General features: G+C 36.1%; 1 protein-coding gene across 1 annotated transcript; it reads right to left on the bottom strand.

Annotated features, from left to right (window-relative positions):
- Window positions 1-944: 944 nt before the first annotated feature.
- Window positions 945-14,046, bottom strand: LOC122284417 (protein TSS). Its single transcript, XM_043095290.1, has 23 exons — window positions 13,608-14,046; window positions 13,411-13,475; window positions 13,235-13,327; window positions 13,017-13,089; window positions 11,522-11,848; window positions 11,010-11,074; window positions 10,252-10,383; window positions 9,560-9,601; window positions 8,723-9,256; window positions 8,071-8,225; window positions 7,129-7,636; window positions 6,795-6,857; window positions 6,605-6,706; window positions 6,124-6,438; window positions 5,949-6,041; window positions 5,661-5,762; window positions 5,466-5,570; window positions 4,434-4,567; window positions 4,037-4,220; window positions 3,775-3,906; window positions 3,453-3,565; window positions 3,285-3,366; window positions 945-2,827 (listed from the first exon to the last, which is right to left on the bottom strand). Exons 1-23 carry the CDS (start codon window positions 13,675-13,677, stop codon window positions 1,187-1,189), a joined length of 5,130 nt encoding a protein of 1,709 aa, XP_042951224.1. The 5' UTR covers window positions 13,678-14,046; the 3' UTR covers window positions 945-1,186.
- Window positions 14,047-15,236: the final 1,190 nt, after the last annotated feature.

Genomic DNA, 15,236 nt, shown 5'->3' with positions numbered 1-15,236 from the left:
TGCAGGAATTGATCCTAAGGAAGTACGACACAGAAAAAATTGGCCGGTGGGAGGTTTGGTACAGCGCCAAAACCTCCCACCTCTACTTTAGAGTATTATTATTAGATTATGCATATGTAAATAATACTTTTAATAAATATAAAATGAATTTAATTTTGACTATTTCATTCACATCAAATCTCTATATTGGATTATTTATTTATTCATAATATATTAATAACCTAAAAAAATATTTAATTTGGATATTTTTAATTTATTTAATTTTATCATGAATTTAAAATTTAATTTTTTAATTATTTAATTAATTTAACTCATGAATTAAATCTACTGGATCTGGTGCAAGATGAAATTAAAGCTACTAGGATATATCTATGCGAGAGAAGAGAGAGGGAGAATTACAATAAATTAATAAAATAAGAATTTGATGATTATACAGTTGCAACCAAATTTGATATTTTCTTTCCAATTATTGTAGTTAAAAGTTAAAACATTTGTTATTACATAATCCGATGCAGGAGGTTTGATATCTAATAGGTAAAAAGTGAGTTTAATTTTAGATTTACATATTCCGATAAGGCTACTCTTATGAGGTTTGGATACGAAAAAAGTATTTTAATTTATTTTATTTTATCTTATTTAATAATGATAATTTTTATATAAAATACAGTAAATAATTTAATTTTTTCAAATCTTAAACTAATAATAATATTAAAAATAATATTTTATTAATTTTAATTTTTATCTCAAGTTACTGTTCAAACGTGTCCTAAATGCATCATTTCCAAGGTTGTCAATTACCTGGAACGCCACCTCAAGGTACGTGTACAATAGTCATTTTTCAATTCATCAAAGCATCGGATTAACAGAGAATATAGAAATAATAAGTTGAAATTCCAATTTTATTGTGGGAGGAGAGAAAATCACAGGAGAAACGGATCATGAAGTAGGGGAAATCATTAGCCAATTGGCTTTTTATTGATCAACTAAAATCTCGAAATCAGAGAGAAATTTCTACAAGGGTTATTATAACGTCCCATGTGAGCTTATAAACCAATAGAATGAAATCGAGTATGACCAAAACTTCCCTAAATATAACATGTGCTACTGTTCAAATGTGATGCAAACAAATTCACGAGACCAGAACTTATTGACGAAGAGGCAATCCGTGAATAGGCAATGCCACTCTTTAACGAACAGAAGCACAGATGGATTGCTGATTGTACAACCCAGTTACACCATCCCTAAACTGCTGCCTGTTTCTTCTCTTCTTTGGGACAGCTATAAACCCTTCATCATCCCCATTAGTCTTATTCACGTCTATTATTTCCGGCTGCTTAACATCACCTGTTCGAGAAACCAAATCCTTTCCCTCATTCCCGTCGAGAATTTCTATAATTGCACCATCATTTGCTACTGCATCCGAAGAATTCTCTGAATACTCAAAATTCTTCTCGTTAACTGCAGGTTCCTCCACAGGATCCATATTTTGCTGAACTGACTGTACAAACAAACTAAGCAATATCTGACTCACAAGCTCCGACTTCTCAGACTCAGTGAAGCTCTTTTTTGAAGCACTATGTTTAACTTCATTATTGGATTTATCATCCAGCTTTTCCTCTTCCGCCCTACATGTTTCAAACATAGAATTTGACTCGGCTGAAATGTTAGGATTAGCATCACCAGGATTTGTTTGCCAAGCTCTCCCGGGTACAAACTCGGGTGCATGTGGGTTCATGATTCTTGGAGGTCCAAATCCACTTCTTTCCTTGCCACGGGTATGATATCTCGGAAAGCCATGTTTCATTCGGAAAGAAGAATTGTTTCTCAGATACAGAGATGATCTAGGTCCGCAAGGAATCCTGTCAACAACTGGAGTAAGAGCAGGTTCTGCAAGCATGCCTTGACTGATGTTTACATCATATATACTTGTTGCAGCATGGTTAGGCATGGGCAGTGATCCTGGATTAAATGGTTCAGCTGCAGCAGAAAGCTTACTCCCATTTGTTTCTACCAGCTTTACTTGATCAGACGAACACGAAACCTCTTCAAGTTTTGGGGTAGTATGTTCCATTTGATCGCTTTTTTCACAATCTTCTTCAACCTCAACATCTTTTGGGATTGCTTCAACTAGAGAGCTATTGCTACTTTCTTCATCCTTTGATATCTCATGTGGAATGTTGAGCATCTGGATTTCAGTTTTTTCCTGATTTAATTCCTCTACTTTCTCTGGTAATGGTTTTCGAATGGTACCTGGAGGTGCCAGAGCTACTTCTTTGTAAGAAAGAGATTTTGAAGCCAAGGAAGTAAGAGTTGCTGGACTGGAGGGAACCTTGGAAGCAGGAGCTTTTGCCTGGGGATTAATTGAATCATCTCTAGAACTCAAGCTGGTAGCCTTTGACTGCTTCAATGAAGACAACTCAGTTGAGATAGTCTTTGGAGTTGTTCGCACTGGTGAAATGAGATCCCGCCTATATACGCTTCCTTTAAAATTTGAATATTTTGCATTGTTAACATTCAGCTTTGCAAGAACTGGTCGCCTCCGGCCAAATTTCCGGCCTGTAGTATTCCCTGACCGCCCTTTTGAATTGGCTTCTTGCCATCCTTCATCTGAAGTAGATTCTTCAAAAACTCCAATTACAGTTTTTGGTCCACTTCTTGTAATATCATCACTTTCTTCAGGTTCTTTAGGTTTAACTTTGCCAACTCTCCCTACTTCTTTATTTCCATCTGTTGTATCTGTAGTATCTTCCGAGCCATCATAGAACATGTCACCATCTGCCGTAGCATCATTTTGTGCTTGATGGGTTTTATCACTTGACTGAAAACCCTGGGAAATTAGAGATGAAATCATGATAAGCATGTTCAATTCCATAAAGGAAATATTTTAAATTTCTTTATTTAGGGGATCTATTAGATGAATGACTCTAGATATGCAGATATTTGGTAGACCATATCTAGCATGTTCTGAGAACAACCTTAAAAGCTTGAAATGTGACAAAAGAGGTTCCCGGAATGTCTAAAGCTCAACAAGAGCCCAAGACTACTGTCATTAACAAACAAATTTCTAAAGAACGCCATAAAAGAGGGTGCCAGTGTACCTAGGGCCTTCACCAAGACTGACCATAACAAACAAAAATGGCGTCAAGACAGTTTAGTTGAACCTACTCTCTATGACAAGTAGGTGATTATGTTGGGGGCAAGGAGGTTATACTGATCACGAAAGAACATTAGTATTGACATTATGTTCCTAAATCCTGATAAAGCAAGAAAAAATATCTGCCTACCTTTGCACGCCGCTGTTTCTTCTGTGCATCACTCCCTTTTGAATCTTGAACAGGATTTATGTAATCCAGGAGATCCGATACGCTGCAAGAAAGGATAAAGGGTTTTGGTGCCCCGAAACGTGATAATTCGATTTGAAACTAAGTAATTTGGGAATACCATATCAATACCTAAGGTGACCTTTGCTTGCAATTGATGTGTCTGGCTTTGGAGTTCCAGTTCTTGCTGCTTCTTGCTGCTCCAGGGCCTTTGATTCAAAGTATTCAAGCCATGCTGCAGCATCCTGTATTAACAAGAAAACAGCATCATCATACATCAACTACAAAAATTTGGACCTCCCCATGCAAAAGTGAAATGGCTGAAACCATTCCTTCAATTTAATCTGCCATATTGCAAAGCTATCTTACTGAACAGATTGCAATACAGACACAAAGGTAGAAATTACTACCTGATAATAAAATCAATAAACACAGGGAATATCAAAGCTGTGACCTGAGTACGAAGATCTTCTGGTCCAAGTTTGGCTTGAAGTATCTTAAGAGTAGTTTGCTCATGTTGCACACTTAGGGAATATGCTTCCATTAATGAAAGAGCTATGGCTATGGCATGATAGCTTGCAGCTGTCTGTAAGGTAAAACAAAACATTTTACTCGGGAGAAAATTGCATGTGATGTAGTTATACATATAAATACATCTACATATATGCATGGAGAGAGAGAGAGAGAGAGAGAGAGAGAGAGAGAGAGAGAGAGACCTGTATATGATCTGCTCCTAATAATCTTTGGTTGCATTTAAGAGCTTCATGCAGGTATCTGAGAGCAACATGAACATTTCCCATGCCCTCTTCCATCATAGCTACATTTATATATGTTGCAGCTGTGTTTGGGTGAGACAGTCCACATGTAAAATGAAGAAGGAACAGAGCACGGTTTACGTACCTGCCAATTACACAATAGGTTTAATCAAGAGAACCAAAGGGCGCACAATGAATCAATTACAAGTATACTGGAACTACGGATAGATTTAATAGGAAATTCAGATTTACCAGAAACTCTGTATTTAGTAGTATACAGCATCATTAATCTAGAATGACTAAATACAAAGATCCTTATTTTCGCTAAATGCAGAAGTTCGAAACAGCTTAGACTTACTTCAAAGCCAATTCAATGTGTTGTAGTCTGTAGTAGAAAACAGAAAGATCCCCGTAGCTTTTCATTGTATCTGGATGGTCAAGCCCAAGTTCTTTCTCATTGATATCCAAAGCCTTTTGCTGATATATAGTTGCCTAGGAAATGGAAAAAGAACTTGAATTTAGAGAACAAAACAAATGCAACCACTCACACATGGTGAGACTTGGTGACAACAAAATTTAAAGACAGCCACAAGACCATTGGCAGTAACATCAATTGTAAAATGCTTGTGCAATGACGTAGGTCTCAGAGATTGTTCATTCTTCAAAATAAAAATCTTAAAAGTGCATCATGATTTGAATGCAACTTCCAAAGATTGTAAAGCTTACTTAGGCTCAACTTACTTGTAAAGATACTGCAATACTACATCTGCTATATATCAAACTCGAGAATTTTGCATTTTGTTAGCCCTAGACAAAATAATCTAGATTCTTTAATTTAAAGTATGTTTGAGTAATAAGATAAGATGAGAAATTCTCAAAACTTCTCACAATTTTTATTCAAACTTCAAAACAAAACAAAAAAATCAATACAACTTTTTTAAACTTAAAAACAAAAATTATATTCAAACAATTTTTTAACTTTATAATATTTTTATTCAATTTTTTCTCTGTTTTCCCAAAACCCAATAAAGCATCTTAACTTAAACAATTTCACTACTATTCACAGCCCATTTCACTACAATTCATAGAATTTTGAAATGCTCCAAGTGTCCAAACAAGCTCTTAAACGATGACAATTAGTTTTTTTTTTTAATTAATAAGAGATTTAATTACAAAGAATAGGCATAGCCTAAGTACATAGAAAGTATACAAGAGGAAAAACCTACATACACTCTAGAAACTGAAAATGACTAAAGCAAATCGAGAAGATTGTCTCCATTCAATACAAAAACGCACATTATGACAATTAGTACTCCAGTTCAAAACATGTAAGACGGATGCTTAGCTCTACTTCCCATAAATAAAGCCAAAAAAATAAAGATTTTGTTACCTGATTAAAGTCTCCTGTGTGGTAAAGTACTACGGCTAGAAGACTGTAAGCACTTGCAGTAGTTCGATGGTAGGGACCGCATACAGCTATCATCTTTGCTAGTGCCTTCAAATGAAAGTAATACAACCTGAGATAAATTACTGTTTTCCATCTAGGAAAAGAAGATATGGGTTGAGTAGGAGAGTGGAAAAGTACCTTTGCTCCATAGTTAACAGCATCCTCTAACTTTCCTTTATCAAGAGCAACTTTTGATGACTCCAACAGATTCCGTCCATCAGCAGAAGAGCATCCAACATGCTGTTGAAAAAAATTCAAAAATCAAATATATGTTGGAGCCAATGTTAGCTGCCTAAATGAGATGGTAACCATCAAATCAAAAATAGGATTATCAAATATTTAGGATATTTTCAGGCCACTATTAGCAGGCTCAAAGAGTTGGTAAATGAATCAAAAACAGAATTGGAGAGTGAGACCAATTAACACCTTACACACAGGAACCATGCTGATGATATCATATTTCCTGAAGGGGTAAGGACATTCCATATCATAATCTCTCGAAATCAACTCTAATCCAACCTGTGAAAAGAATAACAAAAAGGAATGACAATCATGCATTGACTAAACTTCAGCAACAAGAGCAGTCAAAAGGGATAAATACCTTATGGCAAAGCCCGCGGAGAATTGATAACTTTCTCACATGAAGAAACTCGTCTTTTATTGTCCAACCAAATTTTTTGGCTAAAACCATTTTTAACCACTCAAATCTGAGAAGATGATCATCGTTCAAATCTTGGTCATCTTCCATCTCACAGCATCCAAGTAAAAAGTTTAGGGATGAAGCAATTGCTGCAGGTAAGTCCTCAACATTGTCAACAGAGGCAACAACTGCTTTAAGTACATGCTTGAAAGCTCGTGTAATCATCTCATGGATACAAAGTGATTGTATATGGGGAAGTTTCTCTGCAAGTTCAACCTGATTTGCACAATAAGATTAGAGCCCACTACAATAATTGTACATTTAGCCATTCCAAAATCCTACAGAATTTCAAAGGACCAAAACCAGAGGAACTTTGGCTAGAATGTTGTTAGGTGAGGCAGGGTGGGCCTGGGAGAAAGAAATAGAGGGATTGTTTTCTCACCACTCGACCCAAAGAGCGCATCTGCAGTCCCCTTAAATGCATGAAGTCAGTTAGTGTACGGCCATCAACTGGAGAAAGTTCAAGTGATCCAAAGTCCGTTACCTAACAAAGTAAGAGATTTAGTTCATAACCCTGCATAAGATCCTTGTAAACTTGAGTACACAGAAAAAGTTAATAAAAAAAACATTACCAGTTTTGGTAAAGCGACTTCATCATAGTATTGCTGTGCCAGCATGATTAGCTCATCTACTGACTGTTGGAAGAAGCAAATTAAATCAATTAGCCAAAAAGATAATAAGAAACAATATCAGTAGACATGAAGCAATACCAGTTCCATAAAAACAACACAGGAACAAAAAATACAATAACAGTGAAAATCTTAATCATAAGAATAAAGAAAGAACAAAATTTAGTTTGTAAAGTATTCCAGTCAAAATGAGAACGCCCGATAGCATAAATGGCTTAGAAACCAAATCAAGAATGTCGATAATGTAAAATTTTTATCAAAATGATGTCAAGGGAACCTTTAAATGAAAACCAGTTCCAGTTTCTTTAAGGCGCAAAAAAGCATCTTCAGAAAGTAGTTTATCCAGTCCTGCTGTGCTGCAAAGTTCCCCATTGCATAGCTCTCCGGAATCAGTTTCCACATGCAGATTGCCAGGTCTAGAATCATTTTCTTCCTTATCCCACGTACAACTTACAGTACTTTGTTTCTTTTCCCTTCTCTTCAAAAACTTAAATTGCTTTCCAAGACCTTTGACAGCATGTTCAGCCGCATTAACATCATCAGGGCCTATAGAACTCTTTTCTGATAGTGTTTCCTTCTTTTGTAGATGTTGCATCCAACAAGAGCCGAGTTCCCATCTGATAGACCTCTCAGAGTCAATTGGTTTCTCCTTTAACATTTTCAAGCTCTCTTTAATTACTCTTCTTACAAGACATCTAGACGTTTCTAAACCATCCAAGGTAGACTGAGGTGAGCAACCTCCTCTGTATGACTCAGCACTAAACTTATGAAGTAGAAGCCTCAAGCTGTAAAAGAATTTTGTATTCAATCAGTCTGTAGGGTAATATACATTATGGAACAGTAAAGTCTTTACAACAATATCTTAAACTCTCAAAAGCAATACAGTCAGTAGATTCAATAACAAGCTAAAAACTAAGGCTAGATAACAGTGTCCGGGAACTGAACCAAATCCCTATTTTTTCTCAACTTGCCATCTTTTCATGAGGACAACCAAATCTATCTGAATATGCAGACATGTGGTTAGGAGAGGATAAACAATCAATTTCTGCTTCTCAGGTTTCTTAGTAACAACTAGGACAGGAGAATGATCCGATGCGGCCGACATGCCTGGTATACTATTAATCCCTGCCCACAGTATTGTGTGATAATACATGCATGTAATTGCAAAAGGTCAAAACCAAGCTGTTGAGTAATGAGGCAATTGGATTATAGTTCAAACCTGTTAATGTTAAGAGCATTCGCTCCTCCATCTGGTTGATCATCAATTTCAATTTCTTGGGTCTCAAACTTTGCCTTCTTCACATTACCAACCACTTTTATAGTTGCAGTGTATCCACAATGTCTTACTACAACAACACCCAAGGAAGGAGTATCCTGTAAAAGTTATAACTGCTTGAGATAATTTTGGCCCATGAAACAAATATCAGCCAGCAACATCGTGAGGGATGATGAAGTTTAGATGTTAAGAGACATTACAAGGACAAGGACAAGACCAAAAAAAATTATTATTCAGTGGTAGAATAGACATCTCTGCCTTGATATCAAAGAAAAATATTATCCTCAATGAAGAAGGTTGGACATAGAATATATGAGGCTTAGGGTAACTAATTTGGAAAAAGTAGACATGCATTTGCAAAGGAAATAAATTAAACTGAAAACGCTTAAATAAACCTAGGCTTATATGCGCGCGCGCGCACACACACACACAGAGAACAGCTCAGAAATCAGTGACACTCAAGGAAAAATGAATAATTCAATAAGTAGCACGACGTAGAGGCAGCTGTTAATCAGATACATAAACTTAGATTCATATTCCTCATATTTTCAACATACATACTTCCAACCTTACAGCACAGAAGACAGGTACTTACATGAACCACTACACTCTCATCTGCAGTCAACCCTTTGAGCAAATTCCTTTGAGCAACTTCCTTGTCAGACATATTGGAAAACCAACTGCCACTCATTTTTACTTCAGATTTTAAGCTTGCATCAATTGTATCACGTTTCACTGTAATGGATAAATCCCCCACGCGATCCTCATGAAGGACTGAGCCTGGCCGACAACTGTGTGAATTGTTTGCTTGCATAGTGGAATCGACAAGACGACGTATTGTTGCAACAGCTTTAAAGACTGAGACATCAACAAATTGACTATGAAGCAAAAAAGCTTTCCGGTCTCGGACCACCCTCTCCTCTTCAGTTTGGCAAGGTAGGCGAGCCAATATTGAAAAATCTGTTGCCCATGGTCGAAGATTATATTCACCATTTCTTCCCTGGCCGCCGCCATTGCCACCCCAACTTTCATCTTCTGTTGGTAGAATTAGGAAGTCTGACGGAGAATCAGCAACGGATGGAGGAACAAGCCATGTATTTGCTCGAAATCCATATGGAAGATTACCAAACTGAAAAGGGAGGGAACAAAAACAACATGATGAATTATTTAAAAGCTTATACATTTTTTCTTTTCACAACATTTACGTGTAAAATGGTCATTATGAGAGTTTTGCTACTCATAAGCCTCACACACCACACACCTCACTTTTTTTATTTTTTAAAATTTTTTTAAAACTAATTCAAATTTATTATTTATTATTTATATACCAAACATTTAGTAAAAGAAAAAAATTAAAAAAATTGAAAAAATGGTTGGTGTGTGGTGTATGGGCTTATGAATAGAATTTTTCTAATTATGATGGGAAACCGACCTTGTTGTGTTCTGCAAAAGCTTTCATTAAAGATTCATATGCCTGCATCAATCACATATCTGTTAGTTACAGACTAGGCAGGTTAGTTCAAAACAGATAAGCAACATAGTATAGCCAGATGAAAAATATGCCACTTGAGTCAAGTCTCAACCAACTGAAACAAAACTCAGCAGAATCCTATTAAAAAGAAACATGGGTAACTTCACCAGGCAAAGGTTATCCAGCAGAAATCAACAAATTTGGTTGATATGCAACCCCACACAAATTTGAACATTAATACTGATGGAAGAAAATTAAACTTCTCCCATGACAATTCAGCTATTTATTCCAGAAAAGAAATTGAATTAGAAAATTGTAACCTGGTTTTTGGTAGGGCTTTCAAGATTTTGGTGAAACTAAGCATATGATACCAAATAAGTTACAACATGTGGTGATTCAATTCACCGTATACCGACAAAGTTATGAGGTTTCTCAAAATCGTTAAAGCATGCCTTCTAAACCAATATTTCTTGCCACTTTGTATACCATTCCCAACCCAATTTCTCAAATTGGCATACTCTGAGTTGATTCCAAGGAGATAAATTTCCAGCCATATATATGTTGCAATTCATATGCAATGTAGGTAGACAAGTGTATAGAATTAAAACAAGTAAAATACAATGAAAATTCAAGTAACACATAAAAGTACCCACGTTGGTAAAAGCTCTGCTAAGCTGTTGTAGAAGATCCACCAGTGAGTGGCTTTGTAAAATCCGCCTCCCCGTGGTATAGAACCCTTTCACTGATGCAACCACTCGTATTAACTTCCCATTGCAGATCTTAATCTGCATGCATTTGAAGCTTCTTTATTCCAAAGAATTTTTATTTTGAGACTCAAAGACCTTAACTTGTAGGTAGGAGCAGTCACAATTCAAAATTATTAAACAAAGGCAGGCATAAAGGAGAAAAAATGTCAAGGGAAGAATAATATCATACTATATGTCTTGAAGTGCATGTAGTCGCAATGCATCATACTACATGACAACTTTATCAAGAATAATTTCAGGTAGATTACTAATTGTGACAGTGCGGATTAGAAATATGGCATGTTGTAAAGCCATTGTAAGTTAAAAGGTGGCAGCTAGACTGTAAAACACGCTCCTATTCAACTCAAGATCAAGTTGATAAACGACTACATCGGTAGGCAATGTTCAACAACTTTTAATTGGATCTTGGGTAGAAAATAATGTCATCTAGCTCAACTTATCAACTTGAGAAAAGGGCCATCCAATGCTATGCTAAAAAGGAAAATTCAACCACGCTTAAATTGACTCATTGGTGATTTATTAAAAGTAATAGGAGTTTCACTCGGGATAAAAGATGTTCAGGGTCAGAAAAAAAATTGTACCAAAGTCCCAAAAAATTTGAAAAAGAAAAAAAAAAAAAAAAAGTGAATAGTAGCAATTAGCACCTCCATTTCAAAATAATCCCCATCTCGCTTTTCTTCAACATTCTTCTGGTCACATCTCTTCAAATCTGCAAAACAAAAATAATCAAATTTAAATCATTATCCACTTTCCTACTAGACTATTATTATTAAGACGTGACCGTGACTACTTACAAGTCGGTTAAACATCACTTACTAAACTATTAGAGTTACAAAAAATAATTCAAAACATAAGCATTTTTTTATACTCTCTAAATTTCCTCACTATTTGACATGTAATTGAAAATTTTTTTTTAACCAAATAACAAATTCGCAACCAGAATTTCATAAACGTAATTTTTTTTTTTTTTTTTTTGGGTAGCAATTAGCAATACTCGTTTAATGTAAGAGTTTTTGACGTAAGAGTTATTTGTGTGTGCTCGAAAATATAATTTTTCTTTATACAGTCATACTTTTTTTCCCATCTATGAGAAATCAGATTGACCACCAAGAAAACCAATCTAAAGCCCAAAAAGAACAAAGAAAAGGATACTCACGTAGTATAGGAGGAGAGAGGTGAGAGATCGAGAAGAACTCGTAGAAGTCGGAGAGCTTCGGCGTTGGGTGGACGGCGACCATCCCGAGGTTGTCCGCAGAAACAGAGGGATCTGATGACGACGACGACGACGACGACGATCGGGCCAGTCCATCGGACGGTGTGGGTGGGCCAGAGTGACTCTTGGCCTGCTGAGCCCTACTCTTCTTGGACCTGGAATCCGGTGTTGGCGGGCTTCGTCGGGGCTTGGCAAACCTCACAGTGCAGGCCACGATGTCCAGTAGCCTCCGCACATGCGCAAAGGCCTGGGCTTCGTCAGTGTAGTCCTCTGTCAGATTGTGACATGGATGTAATTATTTCGGTTACTGGGGGCAATAGACTTTCTCGATTCTTTAGATATATATATAATAATAGAATAAAAACTTGAAGAATGGTGAAGGGGTTCAGAAAAGTGTCCCACCTTTTTACACCAAATCAAAGATAATTAAATTATAGGTAGCATTGCACTTCGTAGAGGGTCCACCGTATGCGAAAATTTATGCAATGTGCTCGACCACGGTCCACGACAAAACCAATGTTTATTATTTTATTTTTATTTGTACTTATTTATTTCTTGTTTTTCTAATAACCCAAAGTCCAAACCCCTCCTAGGGTTCATCTGTGAATTTGCTCTGTTATTTGAATTTGAAAATCATTATGTTTTATTTACAGTTTACTAAAAACTAAAAACTAGTGCAATGCTGGCAAAACAGACAGAGAAAGACAGATTCTATTTGGTATATTTTTACAAATAATCTCAACTTATTTTATCTAATCATTATAATTTTTTTAAATTTTCATACAAAATAAAATAAATAATTCAATTTTTTCAAATCTTAAAACAAAAATTATATAAAAAATATATTCTAACAATATTTTATTTAATTTTTAACTTTAATTTCAACTCATATCATCTCATCTATAAAAACAAACGAGACCGCATAAGACTGACATCATTTACATAACATGGACCTTTTTTTATGGGCATGAAAGCAAAAGCTTAATGCCATACTCCGTTTTTATTCCTATATATGGTACTTGCTACTACTTTGCCGGGCAGGAAGGGGAAATGTTTTCGCCTCAGATGACAAATGGATTTATGTATAAAGAATCTCATAATATCTAATAAATAATAGTATAGAAACCAACATGAATCCATTTTTCTATTTTGCAAACATATCTAAAAATAATTATATTTTCAAACATGCCCTCAACTTCTTTGTTAGTGATGTACACCACAATTTAAACCCTTTTTTTTAATATTCAAGGAAGGGTGTCCTTTTTTAAAAAGTAAAAATAATTTGGAACCCTACCAACCTTTCGGTTTTTATGATTTTCTTGGTACAACATATATCGTAGAACATGATTGATGACTTTTAATTAATTAATAAATGAGTGATAAAACGTGACCAAACTAATGGTTGATGCTGAATTACTAGTGTGGGAGCTCCACCTACCTTCAACCATTCTCAAGCTGTATGGTTTCAGACTCACCACTTCTACCCTGTTATCCAATCTCTTTCCTTTGACCTGCAAATCAAGGAAGATTTAATTCTTTGAAATCAAAGCAAGTTTACTGTACGATAAATGCGAGATTAAGAAAAATGCAAACAAGAAGTTCGTGAACAAATAACTAAATAAATAAAACAAAAGATATATAGAAGCTCGTGCTTGCCTCATGAAACAAAGAATAATTTGTGAGGTTGCATGTCTCTGCGTTCGCCGCCAATAGCCTCCTTACATCCAGTATCTTGTCAGTGGAGATAGCCTTCAAAGATTTTCATTCTAAATTAATTATATTAAGAAATTTGGGGAAAAAAGGATCTGAGGAGAGAACGGAAAACTGTGTACCTTGAGAATGACTTGTTTATCATTTGGGGTGATGACAGTAATGTCAAGAACACTGGGCGGTACTACTGCACAAACTCGAGTGAGAAGAGAAATTAAGAGAGGGACAAATGAATTAATAATCAAATTAATTTCCTGTTGAAGAAATGGATATAAAAAAAATCAGGTTCTTTTATAAGTAATTTAAATAGGAATCTGACCTTTTTCTTCTTTCTTCTTCCTTTCTGCCTTGGCTTTGTTTGCCTTGCCTCTGCCTGACCTGGGGGCCATTTTCCCTCCTCTTCTTACTTCAAAAAAAGAAAACAAAAATCTGTATTTGGACCCAGCTTCAGAAAGTCATCTCAGATTTATTCATTGGACAACTTCAAAAAGATTGCAGCTTCCGCGTTGAAAACCAATGAAAAACAGAGGAAGAAGAAGGGGGAAGAGAGAGAGAGAGAGAGAGAGAGAGAGAGAGAGAGGAGGGGGGGAGAGAAGGATTTGCGGAGTTTTAAAGAGCGAGACACAAGAGTGTGTGTGAGTGGGGAAAATCTTGTGAAAGGTGATGAAGAAGATAGGATAACCTCTTTATGGATTTGCGAGGAATCCTGACCTCTCCTTCTCGCTAACACGCTCTCCCCTCTCTCTCTGTCTCTGTCCCTCTCTCTCTGAAGCATGTGATGCGTCTTATAGCAGTAGAGGGTGACCCATGCATAGGGCAGATACAAGATTGGTGGGGTTTGTGAGGGTAACGGTGACCCCCTAAGTTACTGACACGTGGCACAATATGATGCAGCCGTTCATTTTTTGTTTTTTCACATGTTGGGGCCTACGGGCCCTACGATCCCCTCATCACTGAGGGGTTGATTTTAATGGACCGTTAATTCGGCCTTACAAGTCCCATACAACATCTCTTTGGCAACTCCATTATTGACTTCTAAATTTGTCATGATTTTCTTGGTAAATTTTCTTTGACAGATTTTCTTGGTAATTAATTTTTCATGAGTCTGACATACATCGCACTCTGGGTGATGAGAGTTGTCTGGTGATTTGGAGGGAGGAGCGGGATGGGTACCAACAACCTTTCATGGAAAGTACTTCTCAGGACTGAGTTTTACAGAAATAATATGAGAAAGATTTGGTAGGGAGGGTGAGGAAAAAAGAGGAGGAGGAAAGGAATCACTCATGGTGGACAGTTAGTTCTAATAATATTCTGATACCACGTTACAATGTAATAAAACTGGTATTTCTCTTCTTAACTTTTACAGTAGGGTTTAGCCTCAATGTATATACATTGTTCATACAAAAAATATTCTCGAATAACGAAAAGACTACAGCTGGTAGAACTGTACAATGGCATGCACTGTACGTGCTATAATGGGTGGTTGGCTGTGGGCAGCTTAGTGGGTGTAGACGTTCTGCAGGATTTCATCCAGTATTGCATGTGTGTGACATTTGCTGTAGTGCTTTCTTCACCAGCTGCGTGTGGTCCATCATCAATGGTAAACATTGCTTGGGTTGCATGCGCTGCATGTGTAAGCATAGCTCTAACAATGCGATACGATCTAGCCGTAAAGTTGATCATTATTAAAAAGATAAAAATTTCATCGTTAATAAATACTAATACGTTAATAAGTAAGAGTAATCGGTGACTCGGGTTAAATCTTTAATATAAAATATGAGATATTTTTATCGTTTAATTAGAGTGTTGATAATCTTAAGCATTATGTAAACATTGTCGTGAATGGTAAAAAATTATATGCAATTAAACTTAAACAAAATATAAATGGTCATATTTAGATATTTTTGCTTTAAGTGATTGTAACAAATACCTAGTTTTCCTTTAAATT

This window comes from Carya illinoinensis, chromosome 1 (genome assembly GCF_018687715.1).
Source record: "Carya illinoinensis cultivar Pawnee chromosome 1, C.illinoinensisPawnee_v1, whole genome shotgun sequence".
Classification (NCBI taxonomy): Eukaryota; Viridiplantae; Streptophyta; class Magnoliopsida; order Fagales; family Juglandaceae; genus Carya; species Carya illinoinensis.
This window is presented reverse-complemented; position numbering and strand designations above follow the sequence as displayed.

Bases quoted from the DNA above. Each gene is read 5' to 3' on its own strand.
- LOC122284417 (XM_043095290.1), bottom strand. From the start codon at position 13,677: ATGGCCCCCAGGTCAGGCAGAGGCAAGGCAAACAAAGCCAAGGCAGAA. The intron at 8,226-8,722 runs GTAAGTACCTGT...TAACTTTTACAG, and splicing joins ATGAGAGTGTAGTGGTTCAT to GATACTCCTTCCTTGGGTGT. The intron at 5,763-5,948 runs GTGTTAATTGGT...TTTTTTCAACAG, and splicing joins GCATGGTTCCTGTGTGTAAG to CATGTTGGATGCTCTTCTGC.